Source organism: Trichechus manatus, unplaced genomic scaffold (genome assembly GCF_000243295.1).
Source record: "Trichechus manatus latirostris isolate Lorelei unplaced genomic scaffold, TriManLat1.0 scaffold00247, whole genome shotgun sequence".
In the NCBI taxonomy this organism is placed as follows: Eukaryota; Metazoa; Chordata; class Mammalia; order Sirenia; family Trichechidae; genus Trichechus; species Trichechus manatus.
This window is the reverse complement of record NW_004444183.1, coordinates 2,756,558-2,774,779: the sequence shown is the minus strand read 5'-3', so window position 1 is coordinate 2,774,779 and position 18,222 is coordinate 2,756,558. Positions and strand designations below refer to the sequence as shown.

At 42.7% G+C, this 18,222-nt stretch overlaps 1 protein-coding gene across 1 annotated transcript in view; it reads right to left on the bottom strand.

Annotated features, from left to right (window-relative positions):
* Positions 1-18,222, bottom strand: part of LOC111819020 (tensin-3-like) — a 39,806-nt gene that overhangs the window by 16,465 nt on the left and 5,119 nt on the right. The window contains exons 2-5 of the mRNA XM_023724449.1: positions 15,563-15,694; positions 9,649-9,744; positions 6,456-6,533; positions 5,399-5,476 (exon numbers count right to left, since the gene is read on the bottom strand). Of these exons, the coding sequence (XP_023580217.1) occupies positions 5,399-5,476; positions 6,456-6,533; positions 9,649-9,744; positions 15,563-15,686 (376 nt within the window). The 5' untranslated portion in view covers positions 15,687-15,694. The remainder of the gene's footprint in view (positions 1-5,398; positions 5,477-6,455; positions 6,534-9,648; positions 9,745-15,562; positions 15,695-18,222) is intronic.

Genomic DNA, 18,222 nt, shown 5'->3' with positions numbered 1-18,222 from the left:
CACATAAACCAGAGATTCCATCAGCCTGAGACCAGAAGAACTAGATGGTGCCCAGCTACCACTAATGACTGCCCTGACAGGGAATACAAGAGAGTCCCTGTAGGAGCAGGAGAAAAGTGGGGTGCAGAACTCAAATTCTAGTAAAAAGACCAGACTTAATGGTCTGACTGAGACTGGAAGGACTCCAGATGACATGGCCCCCAGACTCACTGTCAGCCCCAAAGTAAAACCATCCCTGAAGCCAACTCTTTGGACAAAGATTAGACTGGACTATGGGACATAAAATGATACTTGTGAAGAGTGTGCTTCTTAGCTCAAGTATACACATAAGGCCAAATGGGCAGCTCCTGTCCAGAGGCAAGATGAGAAGGCAGAGAGGGACAGGAGCTGGTTGAACGGACCCAGGAAATCCAGGGGTAAGGGAGGACTGTGCTGTCACATTGTAGGGAGAGCAACTAGGGTCACATAACAATGTGTGTATAAATTTTTGTATGAGAAACTGACTTGAACTGTAAATCTTCACTTAAAGCACAACAAAAAGTAAAAAAACCAGAAAGGTAGCAGATACCAGAGAACTTCCTAAGAAACAAACAGCTTCAAAGACCTGGGCGACAACTTTTGTCTAGAATGGTTGTCCACTACAAGGAGTTTTGAATACTTACGAGAGAAAGACTGGAACATACTGCTCCTGCTTCTCGTAAACAATAGGAATCCCCTAACTGAATATGAATAAAGGAATGTCATCTCACTACTCATTTTCTTCTATAAAATGTAGTTAACAGTTTACTTTTTCATGAAAAGAGTTTGATATTTTGCTCCTATAATTAGTAAAATTGCATCGTGCCATTAAGTAAAATTTAAAAGAGAAGTTTTTACTCCAAACACTCACCACTCATCTGTCAGTTTATTGTACTCATGTGGCTTACGTGTTGCTATGATGCTGGAAGCCATGCCATCAGTATTTCAAATACCAGCAGGGTAACCCACTGTGAATAGGTTTCAACAGAACTTCCAGATTAAGACAGACTAGGAAGAAAATCCTAGTGATCTACTTCCAAAAATCGTCCAGTGAAAACTCTATAGATCACAACAGAACATTGCATGATATAGTGCGGGGAGATGAGCCCCCTAGGTTGGAAGGCACTACACAAAAGCCACAACAGTGGACTCACATATAACAACGATCACAAAAACGGCACAGGATGGGCAACGTTTTGTTCTGCTGTATGTAAGGTTGCTGTAAGTCAGAGCCAGCTAAGAACAATAACAACCCCCAAAACACTTGTTTTCATTTCTTCCAGGTCAACCTAAGGCTGCTGATTAATAAGAATGCTTACTCTGTGCCAGGAATTGGCTAAATATTTTACATATCTTATTTCATCAAATGCACACAATCATCTTATGAAGAAGATTCTATTGTTATCTCCAATTTACAGATAAGGAAACAGGCCTGGAGGCATTAAGAAATTTGCCGAAGTTTCCCAGTCCCTACATGTCCAAGCTCTTAAGTATCCAGGATGGTACTGTGATAAACAATCTCCATGACTGACCGTTTGAATCTTGATGGAGAACCTAGTAGGTACAGGCATGGTACCAGTGAGAACGTTAAATATTCCTTGAGGGTTAGCTATTAATTACAATGTGAGGCACTTTTCCTCTGTTACAGGTAATGCCCACTGACAGTCTCATGTAATTATGAGGACAGCAATGCATTCTTTACATGGTCACTCTCCCCGCTGCACATACACACCCTGAGAGATGCAGAGAGGCAGGGAGGAATCAGTAACACTCTCTCCAAATATCTGAGGCAGGCCCAAGGTCTCCATGGCAAGCACCGCCCTTCTGCACACTCTGCTCTTTAGAGCTGGTTGGCACTCTCACTGATTGGATAGCCCCAGGTGAGAAGACTTTCTGAGGAGTTAACTGCCAGGCAGGTGGTTTACCTGCATTTCAGCTCCTGTTGGAGCTTGAGGGACTTACTTGTGTCCTTTTGGGAAAGACAGTAAAGTTGGCAAACACTCCTTGCCATCACAACTGCCCAGTTCTCAATGGCTTCCAAGTTTTGATGAAATAGGTGCTTCGAAATGGTACCTACTGGATTCTGTGAAACTGAGAGAACCATGTTGGATGGTAACTTGGCTCTATTTGTCAAGAGAATCAGAAGCACTTCCACTCAGTAACCTAGTGGTCCCACCTCTGAGAAGGTTTAGAAAGGAGATAATCCATAACCAGGCAAGATAACTATAAGTGAAGATATTTGTGCCACATATTATAGAGGGAAAAGCTAGAAACCAACTGTGCCCCCAAATGGGGGAGAGGTTAAATAAATCCCCTCAATAGAATACCAAGCAACCAGCAGACGGTAATCATGAAAACCGTATTAACAACATGGAAAAGACATTGTTAACCATTAATGGGAAAAGCAGAATAAAAACTGTACCTTTGCTAGGATTACAAGTATAAAACAAAGCACTCGTATGCTTATGAACAAGAGCTGGAAGAGAGCCTGGAAACTTCAAAACAGTTTGATTTTAAGAGGGTGAATTTTCTTTCTTTGATTTCATTAGTATTATTGTAATGCTAATTATGCACTTACAAAATAGAAAAAAAGAACATTTTAATTTAACGACTACTAAGATTCCACGAAACTGGTACAGTCTGGGTCTGGTGCAAATTTGCAACAACAGGCTACACAATCCATGTGATCACTGCAGGATCACAAATGGTTTTTGGATAATGAGTAGCCTAGCTGACTGCAGTATGGTAGCTTGACGTTTGGGGAATTTCTCTCTCCCTAAAAGTAGAGAAAGGAGTGCTGTCTTTTTTCAAAGCTTTTTTTGGGAGGCAGTTTTAATGAGGATATGTCAGACCATCCACATCAAGTCCCCAAAGTCCCTACTGTCTCTAGCAGAGAGCCATCCTGGGGTGGGTGGGCCAGCAGAATCAACAATGTGATTGTGCAACTGAACCTAGCCCAAGACAGTGGTTTCACTTGAGAAGTGGTCTTGGTGAAGATTCAGAGCCACGTTGCTTAGTGAGATGTTAAAACAGTAACGTGTCCATGAAACGCATAAACGCTGTCAATTGTTAGGTGACTCTGGGAAAACAATTTCACAATATGTAACAAGTCTAAGGTCCACATGCTCAGACCCAGTAATATCACTTCTGGGAGTCTATCCCAAGGCAACAATCCAGAATTCAGAAAGAAGAAAAACAGCAGAAAAATAGTCTTCAAAGCATTATTTGTAGTACTGAAAACAAGCTAAACGTACAACTGTAACAAGTTGAATTACAAGTTGCTCCATTACATAGACAATAAAAATAATACCTGGATTGTGTTTGTAAAAAACTTAGACATACTTACTATGTTAAGTGAGAAAAGGAGAATATGAAAGAGTTATATATGTGCCATGATTGCATTATGAAAGGACAAGTAATATATAAAAGAATCTGTTTCACATTAGGGGTGGTGATCTTTGAGTGAGAGACTTTCTTTCCAACATTTGGGTGGTATATGAGTAATAGTAACTCATTTTTTCCTTTCTCTATTTTAATTTTTTTTTAAATTAAAGAACACATACTACTTTTGTAAAGAAAATACACTCTAAAGTAGGTTAAGTTAAAAACACAACCACGAATTTATGGGAAATCTATCAGAAGAGGTCTGGTAGAAATGTCTTTCTTCTGATGATTATACCACATTCCTCTGCTTCAACAAGAACTAATTAAGAACTAGGACTCAAACCATAAAAAGAAATTGTTTCAGAGACTGGAATAAACTCATAATGGCCTCAATATCAAGTGACAAGGGATTAAACTGAATTGAATTAAGAGTTTATTTCCATCTTTGTAAACTGTCCAATTTACCTAATTATTATTAGTATCAGTTTCCTCAATCTAAGGACCCCTGGCGGCTCAGCTGTGAAAGCACTTAGCTGCTAACTAAAAGGTCAGCAGTTTGAACCTATCAGCTGCTCGGCAGGAGCAAGATGTGCCAGTCTGCTTCCATAAAGATTACAGCCTTGGAAACTCTATGGGGCAGTTCTACTCTGTCCTATAGGGTCACTATGAGTTAGACTTGATTCGACAGCAGTGGTTTTGGTTTTCTGGTTTTCCTCCATCTTTACAATGAGGAAATTGGATAAGATAATCTTGAAAAACCTTTGCAAGTCAAGGAATCTAGGATTCTAATAGATTAGGACAACTAATGAAATTTAGTTTAAAAAACAAAATAAACAAAAAAACCACCCAATTTACTTAAAGTGATCTCTGCTATCTTTCTACACTAGTTGTTTCTGCACTTCTTATAAACAATCTCAATTAATCCTCATAGACCTGTGACCCATAACTTAGCTTTTAAGAACAGTTTAAAAAGAGGTCAACACTAAAAACATCCCTTTCAAAACCAGAGTGATTCTCCTTCAGCTAGGTAGTGGGCACAGTGAACCATAATTTTACACAGGAAAATTACATAGAAAAATAATCCAAATTTTACATAGAAAATACCTATGTTTTTTAAATATCTTCAAGGAGATACAGCAATAAAGTACTATACATATATGAGGTACAGAACGGAAGTATTTCTAGTCTAACCTTCCAGCACACTCAGAAATTCCCTTGCCAACATCTCTTGACAGGTAACGCTCTCCCTTGTATGAAATACCTCTGGGGGTAGGGGGAGGACTCAGTGTTTCAGAGTTGGTAGGTTAGGGAAATTAGGACTCCTTAGGAAAGCTGAGACATATGGTCAAGTGCCTTACTACGGATATTTTCAAACAAACAAAAGTAAAGGAACAGTTCCCCCATCATCTCTAGCTGTGTCCCTTACTCATGGTCTGCCAACCTAGAAGCAACCTAAGGTCTCTGGCTTGTCCCCAGCCTCTTACACTGAGGCCACCAGACCTGCACCGAATGCCCCAGGAGCAAAGTGGTGTCTGGAGATGCAGAGGCTGGCAGTTGGCTCTCGGGTCCAGAGCCAGTAGGGCTGGGTGCAGCCTGGGTAGTGTGGGTCCAACTGTTGACTCATGGCAAGTAACTTGTTAAGTCACATCTCTTGAACACTTTTAGACTTACAGCTGGCAAGGCAGGTCACCCACATCCTGTGTCATTATATTTTCCCTAAACTAAATACAGGACTTGACATTTACTGCACTAAATTGTGTCTTGTTGGTTCCTACCAATATTTCCAGCCTGGGAAGTCCGGGTTCTGTCACCTGACAGTTACTACTCCACCCAGCTCTACGTGAGCTTTCTATAAAAGGAATCCTTCAAATACCGAGAAAACAAAGGACAGAGTCATGGGAAACCTGAATGAGAAAATGAAAAAGAAAACTGCATCACAGAATCGTTCTTCTGCATAGTCAAAGGAGACACGGAAGATGCATCCACGGCTACTGACCTGCCCCCTGCTTCAACAGCTCAGCTGCTGAGTTGGCAGCTGTTTGGGGAGAATTTTCTGCCATTTCCTCCAATGGATCTGCAGGAAGGAGCAAGAAAACACAGAGATGAGGCCTGCTGACCGACCAAGAATCCTCATGGCAAAGCTAGCCAACTTTATCACAGAACTCCTAGACAGTGACATGCACTGATTTTATAAAGTTGAAAGATTCTCTTAGGAACAATGTAGTCTATAGAAGTTATAATCACATTTCTGAACCAAAATAGGGATGACATGGTCCAACAAAATATCTCTGTGACCTCTGAATTTATTTATATGAGTAATTCAACACATTTTAAAAGATAAATCACATTTACTCATATTTTTAATTATCTTTATGGAAAATAATAAAATTATGGAAATTGGGACTAAGTCGACTGGACAGCACCAGGTTTGGTTGGGTTTTTTGGTAGGAAAGCTGGGACATACAGTGAAATTTTTTATTATAGACATTTTCAAACAATAGTAAAGAGAACAGTTCCCCCATCACCCCAGTTAAAAATATTGACATTTTGCCGATTTTGTAGACTCAAAAATATTAAAATGTAAATGACCTTGGAGGTCTCTTAGGTCCGAGTGTGTTTTTTTTCTTTTTAATGTACTTTAGATGAAGGTTTACAGAACAAATAGTTTCTCATTAAACAGTCAGTACACATACTGTTTCATGACATTGGTTAACAACCCCATGACATGTCAACACTCTCCCTTCTTGACCTTGGAGTGTGTTATATTTTTAGCTATACTCTTTACTCCACAGAAACCTTTCACCAAAGTCCGTGATATGTACAGGAGATCAGAGGATGCCTGGGTGCAGCGGGGCCTCCTCTTTTCTCCATCACTTGGGTAAATATTCTGCTTTTTCTTGGGTTTACCCACAGAGTACATGGTAGAAAAAAGCTTCAGGTTTGTTTTTTTCTCAATGGATCTTTTTAGATTCCTGAAACCAGTATGCTTTTAGCAACTGTGGATGATGTTATATGGAGAGCTAAAGGCAGTGGTAAGTTCCTAACATCCTTACCTCTGTCTGGAATGAGCAGCTTGCAGGGCAAAGCCAAGGGGGTGATTGAATGTTGATACACCAGAGCGGTCAGACTCCCTGCAGAAGGAATGAACAGAAAAAAGAGAGTTAGCAACAGCTCTGAATGCATGTCATAAACAGTGTATCAGCTTTGCCAAGAAATATCAAACACCATAGGGTTACCACAGTACTTGGATTCCTTCCCTATTCTTATCAAGTGTTTTTAAAAATAAAAAAGAGAAACATAAAAAAATGATGTTTGTTTAGGAGATCCTGGGAAAGGTCACTATACCAAGAGTTAGTGACTGTCAATTCCAAACTCTTCTCCTTGAAAGGTTTTCCAGAGTGTTTACCAGCAACATAGGCGCACAGTGATGGTTTGTGGGGAGAAGAGCTCCTTGGTTCTGTCACATACATGTACATCCTTGCCTTAGGGGGTCATGGCTCATACTGGCCTATGATACTCAGAAGAGATGGCCCTGAAGAAGCTGTGACCGTGCTGAACTCCCTCCTGTCACCTGAACACTGGACTCCTACCCTTGAGGAACATCTTCTAGTATTCCTTGGGTCTACTCTTCCATGTCCCACTTTAGAAAAGGAAGATCTAGATGCAGCATATTAATCCATCCTCATATCCTTGCATTATTCAGCGGGGACTCCCCATATGTATCAGTTGTTTTAAACACTCCACTCCAGATTTAAACCCCAGGCTTGGGGAGCTACCAGAAACCACTTAAGTTTGGCTACATATGCTGTGTGAGATGTTGTATACTCAATGTTGTAGATAATGTAGTTTTGAGATGCACTACAGAGTACAGAATAACCAGCAGAGCCATTCACATTGCGGTACGGTAAGGACTTCAGAAAGTTCATTTTTAAAAATCATGCTTTACATATAAACAATACTATGAAAAAAGTACATAGAAATGGAATAAAGAAAAACATTTTAAATATGTTGTTCTTAGCTTTAACTACAATGTTCTCTCTGAATATTTCTGGAAAGATACTACCATAGACAATATCAAGGGAGAAATAATTCAAATTCATAGCTAACTCTTGCAGTTACATATGACAAGTCAGCAGCAGTTAAACAGACTTCCTTCCACTTGCCCCCTGCCCCTCATACACACACACACACACACACACACACACACACACACAGAGGACAGCATGCCTAAGACCTCAACATAGCTTAAGGGTAGCTGGTCCCTCTGAGGTCATGATTGGGGATCCCTCCTTGCAGACAAATGGAGAAGACTATCTGTGATGTACTGCTCCTGCCCTCACACTTGGCTAGAGGCAAGTTGAAAAGTTATCAGTAGATACCTGTGCTCCCAGAATACTTTTCCGTGTCCCACTTTAGAAAAGGAAGATCTAGATGCAGCATATTAATCCATCCTCATATCCTTGCATTATTCACACTTCCAAGGAACTCCTTCCAGAAACTTGGTATGGAACATGTAGTGCAATCTCTGTGAGTTACTTTGGGGCCCTTTCCAGCTCTCTCAAGGAAAGGGCCTCTGAGAGCGGTCCCCAGCCTGTCATCACTAATTCAGAGCACTGCAGTTAGCACCTTATTGCTAGAAGAGAGGGCCCCACTCCCCTATCCTGCTCTAGGCAAAGCTTCCCATCTGACCCTCATGAAAGGTGACCTTAAAGCCCACAGATGAGATTACAATAAATACTGTGTTGCTCAGCCAAATCATGAGCAGAAATGAAACTGCTGCAAAGGGTGAGCCCTTATATTTGCAGCAACTAAAGTTCCAATAAAGGGTACCTTGGGCTAAACGTCAATCAAGTTCAACAAAACAGTTGCGGGATAAGTAAAGAGAACTACAGATAACTCTTAGCATATACACATCCTTACCAAATTACAAGAAATAAACCAAACAGTCTGCTGAATGGGAAACCGGGAGGTCTAAAATCAAGACAACTTCAACTCCAAACACATACAACATCCCCCTGCAAGTGCTTCTAAAAGGGCTGTGATAGTGATGATGCTTTTTGTCCACTGAGTGATTCTCGTAGGTGAGCCCATTTAGTCTTTTCAACAAGCCTGGGAGGAAGGGACAGTTCTCATTTTACAGAGGAGGACAGACGCAAGGGAGTTCTGTGCCTGTCTCTATGCAGTAGGAGGGGCCACGTGCAAGCTCTAACCTCCATCTCTCTGTCAAGGCTCGTCTGAGTGCCTACCCACTGCCCAATGCTCACCCACTGCCCACTGCCTATCCACTGCCCACTGCCCACCCCCCACCCACTGCCCACCCACTGCTCGCCCACTGCCAACTGCCTTCCCACCGCCCATGGCCCACCCACTACTGACAGCCTGCCCACTGCCCACTGGCTGCCTGCTGTCCACCCACTTCCCACTGCCCACCCACTCACTGCCCACTGCTCTCCCACTGCCCACCCACTACCCAATGCCCATTTCCTGCCCACTCACTACCCACGGCTCTCCCACTGTCCATTCACTGTCAACTGCCCACTGTCCACCCACTGCCCACTGCCTGCCCACTGCCCATCCACCGCCCACTGCCGTTGAGTTGATTCTGACTCATAGCAACCCTGTAGGACAGAGCAGAACTACCCCATAGGGATTCGAAGGATGTAAATCTTTATGTAAGTAGACTGCTATACATCTTTCGCCCACGGAGTGGCTGGTACGTTCGAACTGCTGACCTTTTGGTTAGAATCTCAGTGCTTTAACCACTGCGCCACCAGGGCTCATGTCTGAATGCCTACAGGGATGGTACATTGCTGTCTATACTTCCAGTCCTAGGATGGTGCTTTCTCTTTTGGGTTTTTTTTTTTTTTTAACCCCTTCTTTTTATTGTGATAAATGCAACAAAACATTTGCCACTCCAACATTCTTCACATGCACAGTTCAGTGACATTAATTTATGTTCGTGTTGTGCAACCATGACCCTTACCCGTTTCCAAATTTTTCTATCACCATTAACAGAAGCTCAGTGTCATCTAAGCATTTGTGTTTTAGAAAGCCTTTTAGAAAACTTTCACATCCAGCTTATTTTAAAGGTAATAATTCAGATCAGAGGTGTCTAAGAATTGGAGACAGAATCTAACCGTCGTGGGTGAAAGCCGAACTGAGAGAGAGTCACGACTCTCCCAGCAGAGAGCACAGGAAGCTGACCTCACTGTTCAGAGCACTGAGGCCAGCTCTCAGGTAACTCACCAAAGTACGGTTCATTTGGGCACCCTTTCAACCGCACTCCCTTTGGGGTACACTCAATCAAAAAGTGCCGGACGAGTTCATTGGCCAAATCTCCAGCTGTGATGAGAGAGAAAAAAAAGCAAAATGTTTAGAATAAGAGAATGAGAGGAGCTGAAAGTGAAGGTGAGAATGACCAGCGGTGAGAGCACAGAGCTGCGTATGACAAGGCACCTGTTGCTGGCTCTGTCACTGCAGCCGGTGGGCTGGCAATACTCATTTAGAGATGGGAGCCAAGCGCAGGATGGCTGCGGAGGCACAGCGGGTGTGCAGCTAGAATCCCTGCAAGGGAGATGCTGGGATGGAGGCTCTCAACATTCTGCAATAACCCCCAGCAAAGGGAATTAGATACAAACTTGCACCTCCAGTTCCAAGGTGTTGTTAGCTGCTACTGAGTTGGCCCCCAACTCATAGCAACCCCGTACACAACGGAAGGAAACACTGCCCTGCCCTGCTCTATCTACACGATTAGTTGCAGACTGGACTATTGTGATCCAGAGAGTTTGCACTGGCTGACTTTCACAAGTAGATCCTCAGGCCTTTCTTCCTAGTCCATTTTAGCCTGGAAGCTCTGCTGAAGCCTGTTCAGCATCATAGCAACACACAAGCCTTTACTGAGTGAAGGCTGTGCATGAGGTGCATTGGCTGAGAATCGAACCTGGGAAGACCACATGGGTGGTGAGAATTCTACTGAACCACCACTGCCCCCACCCAGCTCCAACAGATGAAAAGAAGGGAACATAAAGTGATACATAAGAATGATCCACTGAAAAGAGCTTGAAGGATGGAAGTCTTCTGGTTACAATTTAGCCACAGGCGCCTTGGTAAATAAACAGCCCCAGAAAGAAAGCACTCAGTTATATGCACAGAATACAAAGCAGTATCTGTTCATGCCAGCACAGGAATGCCTAATGGTAGCAAAGTACAAACGATATAAACAGAAGAAAAAGGAATGCTTGCTCTACCCTAATAAATCCAACAATAACTCACTGTCTAGCACTGCCCCCGTGTGTTCGTCTGCATAATGCGGGCTTGACATCTGCCGTGGCAAGACCCCACTAGAGCTGAGTTGGTCCTAGCATCTTGCCCATCCCACCCACCCACTGCCGTCGAGTCAATTCCAACCCATAGGGACCCCGTAGGGTTTCCAAGGCTGTAAATCTCTATGGAAGCAGACTGCCACATCTTTCTCCCATGGAGCCACTGGTGGTTTTGAACCACTGACCTTTCGGTTAGCGGTCCGTCACTTTAACCATGGCACCCCCAGCACTCCTGTTTTGCCCGTAGGAGGCTCAAAAATGATGTTTATAAATGACAGTGACAAAAATAAAGAGTAAGTGTCAGCATCTAGCAGGGGCAGCAAAGCTTGCAGAAAAGGAAATGGTCAGGTTACAAAAAGGCTGTATTAAATAAAAATGGGGTGGGGGGAGATGTCACCATTCAGTTACAAGAAGAAAATTATCCATGGTTTCCAAACCACAGGAGATGCAAAGTTCAGGTCTGGAAGCCAGTTGTGAGAAACAGCTGGAGATCCATCTGCTTGGAGTTGTCTGGAGAACAGCTACACAGCTGAAGCTGCCCTGAATCCCAGCGTAGGAATGGTGACCAGGGATGGCGTGGTGACTCACTGTGGACATTCACCCGTCTGGTGAACTCTCCTCTCACATATATCTTTGAACTGTGAAATCCAAATGCCAAGTCCAGGGAGGGGAGGGGGGCTTGTGGTGAAAGGCAACATTTAATTCCAGGAAGTCTCCTATTCAAATATCCTGTATTTTGTTACCTTCCTCTTAAGATTGAGTCCAAAGTCTGTCTGAGAGGCAGGATGACACCTTCCTTCCTTAGAATGCTAAGGAGGGAAGGATATACAACCATCTGTATTCCCAAAAAGAAAATGAGTACAGGATTTTTTTCCCCCCTTTGTTTACAACTTTCAACTGAAACCAAGAAGCAAAGCAAAAAAGTGATAGCTGCCATCCACTTGGTCAACACATTAATTCCTCGTCTCTACAGACTTGCCAGGTGTTCTTGTCTTCAGCCTGTTTTTTCTTCTATAATGTTCATTCAGGATGTTTCCAAAGTTAAGGCCTGAATGCCTTAGGCAATGCCTCAACAATCAGGCCTACTTTAGCTTTTGTCTTAGTTATCTAGTGCTGCTATAACAGAAATAACACAAGTGGATGGCTTTAACAAATTTATTGTCTCACAGTCTAGGAGGCTACAGGTCCAAATTCAGAGTGCCAGCTCCAGGGGAAGGCGTTCTCTCTCTGTCAGCTCTGGGGAAAGGTCCTTGTTATCAATCTTCCCTGATCGAGGAGCTTCTCAGCACAGGGACCCAGGGTCCAAAGGATGCACTATTCTTCTGGCTCTTGTTTCTTGGTGGTATGAGGTCCCCATGTCTCTCTGCTCGCTCCTCTGTTTCTGTCTTTTGTATCTCAAAAGAGATTGATTTAGGACACAACCTAATCTTGTAGATTGAGTCCTGCCTCATTAACATAACTGCTGCTAATCCCACCTCATTAACATCATAGAGATAGGATTTATAACACATAGGAAGATCACATCAGATGACAAGATGGTGGACAATCACACCACACTGGGAATCATCGCCTAGCCAAGTTGACAGATATTTTGGGGGGACACAATTCAATCCATGACAGCTTTTAAGTGACAAAAGTCCATGTTTCCATTCAAAAATAGCAATTTGTAAGCTTCTTATGCTGGAATTCAGGGCACTCTAAGGCCCTATGTTTCAAAGCTTACCAGCCTCACCTCTCCTACACAAAACCAATTCCTCCCTTTACCTACAAGACACAGCTCAGTCTGCACAGGTGTTCAGAGTCTGTACCCTGACTGATCCCCGTGGTCCTTCCCCACCTCATCTCTCACCCCTTCTGTTCATGCAATTAACGGCTGACTTAGCCAAAACAAACTCATCTTTGTGTCCTGACAACACCTCAGTCATTCCTGAGGCTGGGTCGCTTGGCAACCAAATCTTTTTTCAAGGCCTAATTCAAAGGTGGTTTTCCTTAGGAAGCTTTAAGCGGAGGCTTCATCCAAGGATTTGGATAAAACCTTTCGGGTATTAGGCATGAACAGGAGTAAGGCAGGTGGGTGTCATTTTTTTTTTTTTTTTCATTAAACACAGTGAGTTCAAAACCTTCACTTATTCTATTTCCCCCATTCCTGATGAGGCAGGAAGCCCTAAAACCAAGTGGCCTGGTGACATCCCAGTCCATGATTTCTATTTTGGGGGAAAAGAGAGGGTAAAAGAATCCTTTCCTACTCCTTAGAGGTTCTGGCATAGTGGTAAAGAAAGATGAGAAAGGGTAGGATGAGATCAAAAGAATAAACCAAAAACCAAGGGGTCCACCAACAATAGGATGAATAAATAAATTACAGTATATTCATAGGATGGGACTACAAACAATGACAGAGAACACCAGCTACAAACACTCTTAAAAATACAATGAATGAATCTTAAAAACACAATGTTGAGGAAAACAAGTGAGTCACTAAAGAAAACATACATACCAGTTTTCTTATAGAAAGTTAAAAACAGGAAAAACTATAGTGTTTCAGGATTCATCTTTTGGTGGTTAATATAAAAAAGTTAACTGCATTTTTGCAGTGGTGTTGATAAGTAATTTGAACTATTTTACGTATACTGCAGGATAGAGCAAGAGAGTAAATATTTGATGTTGGTAGGAACCTGCGGTGTGATGGATTGCTTTTGTGTGGCCTTTTTTGCCATGGTCTTGTAACTCCCACCCAAGTGACTGGGCAGTACTGTGCAAATAGAGTAACTGTGGCCCACCAAGGGGTTGGTCCATTTTGCCATCCTGCTGGGCTTGAAATGAGCCACCCTAGAGACGGGAAGGAGAAGATCCCAACACCACCAAGGAAGAACAGCCAGGACTGGAAAGCATGTCCTTTGGACCCAGGATCCCTGTGCTGAGAGGCTCCTGGAACCAGGAGACTGAAAGAGAGACAGAGCTATAACCCTGAGAATGCCAAGAAGATGTGGCAGGAGAGACCAGCAGGCTTCCTGGCCCACTGAGTGAGAAAGCTGAGTGCCCGGTGCCTCTGAGGACTTACTGGCAGGGGCTAAAAGAGCTTTGTAACACTTGCCTGAGCAGGGCAGAGGCCTAGGGCCAGAGAGAGGTGTGTCTGCGAGCACAGCCAAAAAGAAGCTGTCCCAATGGAAGAACTGTATCCTGAGTTTTCCTGAGCCTGAATGGTAACCTGTTACTTTCCTTAAAAACCCTATAACCATGAGTATTGTCTGTAAGTTCTGTGTGGCCAATGCAATGAATTATCGAACCCAGCAGAGAAGTAGAGAGTGCCAAGGGAGGGTCGGCTGGTGTCAGAATTGGTAAAGATTGCCGAGAGAGGAGGCTTATCTGACCGCTGCCTCATAGGAATCAGCCTTGGGCTGTTGATCTTGATTCTCATTCTCCCTTGTGAAGTTAGAGGAGGTCAGACACTGCCCCCATGCCATTTTTACAGAACCAGACTTTTTTCTCTAAGTTGGATCTCCATGTTCTGTTCTACATTTTATCGAGTCCCTGGATGGTATAATTTGTTAAGCGCCCAACTACTAACTGAAAGGTTGGTGGTTCAAACCCGCCCAGAGGCACCTAGGAAAGAAGGCTTGGTGATCATCCTCTGAAAGGTCACAGCCTTGAAAACTCTATGGAGCAGTTTTACTGTGCAACACACAGGGTCACCCCGAGTCAGAACAGACTTGACAGTAACTGGTTTGATTTTGTTTGGTTACCTTGAGAAGGCTGTAATCTAGTGTCTCTGGGCTTAGATTACCATTGTTTTATATCAATGTAAAAAAAGTCTACTGGGTATAGCTGCAAGAAGTGTGTATATGGTATGCTGACTTTGTCGCTATGAGTCGGAACCGACTCGAGGGCACATAACAACAAGAACAAGCTGACTTTTATTTAAGAAAAAGGAGGAAACAACGCATGTTTGACTGTATTGATAGCAAATCAATGAAAAGATACACACGAATTTTTTATAAACAGTTACTGATGAAAAGTTGAGGGGTTAGGGAGGTTGATGGGTGTCATGGATTGAATTACATCCCCCTAAAAATGTGTCTATCAGTTTGGCTGGGCCATGATTCCCAATATTTTGTGGTTATCCTCCATTCTGTGATTGTAACTTTATGTTAAAGACGATTTGGGTGGGATTGTAACACCCTTTACCCAGGTCACATCCTGATCCAATGTAAAGGGAGTTTCCCTGGGGTGTGGCCTGTACCACCTTTTATCTTACAAGAGATAAAAGGAAAGGGAAGCAAACACACAGCTGGGGACCTCATACCACCAAAAAAGCAGCATTGGGAGCAGAGCGTGTCCTTTGGACCCGGGGTCCCTGCGCCTGAGAAGCTCTCAGACCAAGGGAGGACTGATGCATCACAAGAACCTTCGTCCAGAGCCAACAGAGAGAAAGCCTTCCCCTGGAGCCGGCGCCCTGAATTCAGATTTCTAGCCTACTGGACTGTGAGAGAATAAACTTCTCTTTGTTAAAGCCATCCACTTGTGGTATTTGTGTCACAGCAGCACTAGATGACTAAGACAACGGGCTAAAATTGAAAGCAAGATCTCTTAGTGGATTCTTTGTTCTATTTTGATTTTTGAACAATAGAATTATTATCTATTCAAAAAATAAGAAAATAATAAAAATAATTAACATTCTTTCTTGAACAAGGATGGTACTTAATAAAATATACCTGAAAAAAAAAATGCTAAAAAGAAAACCTTTGAGTATTGTTGTAACTCATGCATGAGCTTATTAGCATACAAATGAACAACCAACACCCCAAGAGATGAGGGTACAGGACCAGTGCCTGGGGAGCTACCTTTCTTGTTCATCTGCAAGACTGAAGGCGGGGGAGTGGCCACCTTCATGGCCAGGCCGTAGGCGCCGCGGAAGGAGTGGCTGTCTCGCACGATGAATGACCCAGGCTCCTTGTCCTTCAACATGGCAATGGCTAGAGGGGCGGGAGAGAAAGAAATGAGTTCTGCAGCGTTAGACAAAGGCTATCTCCATTTGTGACATCAAGAATGTCCTCTTCCACTCACTCCATGTGAGAACTGGAGTTTGATCCATCTGGTGGAGGAATAACTTGGAATGGAGTAGAGGAGCCCTGATGGAGGTGTTGTAGGTCACACAGCATTCACGGAGGTACCAGCTGTGAAGGAGGAGGGAAAAAGGACCACCCTTTCCTCAGCACCCACAGGGGCAGGCACTGTCCTGCCCACAGGGCCTCTTGGCACCCTGTGGAGTCAGTAGAGGTGGCCCCACCTCACAGTCTAGGAGGCCAAGGCTCCCCCGGTGTGACTAACGGGACCTGTCCAAGCAGACCCAGGTGTGGAGCAAGACTGGAATCTGAGCTGTCACACCATGCCTCTGCCCTCCCCACTCATGATGGTGTTTTTCTTAAGCTTATTTTAGTGCATGCACTGTTTCAAGAGGATAAAAGGAAAGAAGTTTCCAATCACAGTTTCTAAAAAGAGTGAGGATATACCCCAAAAGTTCCTGAGTGTTAAATACAAATTCCAAGACCCATCTCAGGGGCCCCGTGGCACCAGACCAGCACTCCAGACTGACCCCAGCCTATGGCTGCAGGACTTCTCTCCATGGCCCGGATCATTCAGGACTGATGGCTGAGCCCATGGCTCCCAGGGAAGTCTGGAGGGCACGCAGCTAACTATGACTGATGTTTAAAACAAGAAGAAAGGGAAACCTCCCCCTTCACGCTCAGAATCTGGCGCTCCCACGTCCTCGGCTCATGATTTTAGGAAGAAAGAGGGGCTGTGTTAGGGTAATGTGGACCACAAACTTGATGCTGCCCAGACCCAGGCCGGAGTTTCCTTAGATAACTGGAGTACATCTCAGAATTTTATTCACAGACTATCACTCTTTTTTATTTTTTGTGCTCCCTATATGATTTATTACATATATGGATATATATGCATGCACACACATACCCAATATACATATAGATACATGTAGTACAAACATATGTATACCCATACATGTACATACATACATATGTAACCACATACATTTTGTTTTTGGTTGTTGTTGTTGTTGCAAAATCATATATGTCTTATCTTTTCCCAAAAATGTCCTCTTGTGTATTTCTTAGTGGCATCATTTACCTTGGTCAAACTGTGCACACTTAATCCACATCCTGTGCTATCTTTGCCATCATCTAAAATAACAAGTGTCTACCATCTAGAGAGTGATTCCCCCTCACACCCATACCTATCCCTGGTAACCATCAATGAACACTGATCTCTGTATATATGTCTATTCTTGTCTTCTTATAAAAGTTTGATCATACAATATTTGTCCTTTAGTAACTGACTTATTTCACTGAGCATAATGTCCTCAAGATTCACTTATGTTATAATATGTTTTGAAAATTCAGCGTTATTCTTTATGGCTGTGTAGTATTCCATTGTTTGTATGTACCACGTTTTATTCATCCACTCACTGTTGTTGGGCACTTAGGTTGTTTCCATCTTTTAGCTATTGTGAATAATGCTTCAATGAACGTAGGTGTACATATGTCTGTTTGTGTCTCTTTTATTAGATCTCTAGAGTATATACCCAGGTGTGGGATTGATGGATCATAAGGTATTTCTATTTCTAGTTTCTTGAGGAAGTGCCATACTATTTTCCATAGTAGTTGTACCAATTTACAATCCCACCAGCAGTGGATAAGGGTTCTATTTGCCCCACATCCTCGCAAGCATTTGTTGTTTTCTTTCTTTTTTTTTTTTTTATCAGTACCATTTTAGCAGGGATGAGATGGTATCACATTGTAATTTTAATTTGCATCTCTCTAATGGCTAGTGACCACGGGCATTTTTTCATGTATTTGTTGGCCGCTTGAATGTCTTCTTTGGTGAAGTGTCTGTGCACATCCTTTGCCCATTTTTTAATTGGGTTGTTTATCTTTCTGTTGTTGAGTTGTTGAAGCTTTCTATATATTTTAGAGATAAGACTCTTATCAGATATGTCATTCCTAAAGATTTTTTCCCTATCTGTAGGTTGTCTTTTTGCTCTTTTGATAAGCATAAGTATTTAGTTTTTATGAGGTCCCAGTTATCTAATTTTTCCTCTGCTATTTGTGCATTTATACTTGTGTTCGATAATCTATTTCTGAAAGAAAAAAAAAAAAAAAAGGTCCCATAGTTTTGTCCCTATATTATCTTCCAGGAACTTTATAGCTTTAGCTTTAACATTTAGGTCTTTGATAAATTTTGAGTTAGTTTTTGTGTATGGTGTAAGGTATGGATCTTGTTTCATTTTTCTGAAAATGGATATCCAGTTTTGTCAGCACCATTTGTTAAAGAGACTGTTTCTTCCCCATTGACTGGACTTTGACCCCTTGTTGAAAATCGGTTGTCTGTAGATGAATGGATTTATTTCTGGGTTCTCAATTCTATTCCATTGGTCTATGTGTCTATCAACTGAACCAGTACCAGGCTGTTTTGATTACTGTGG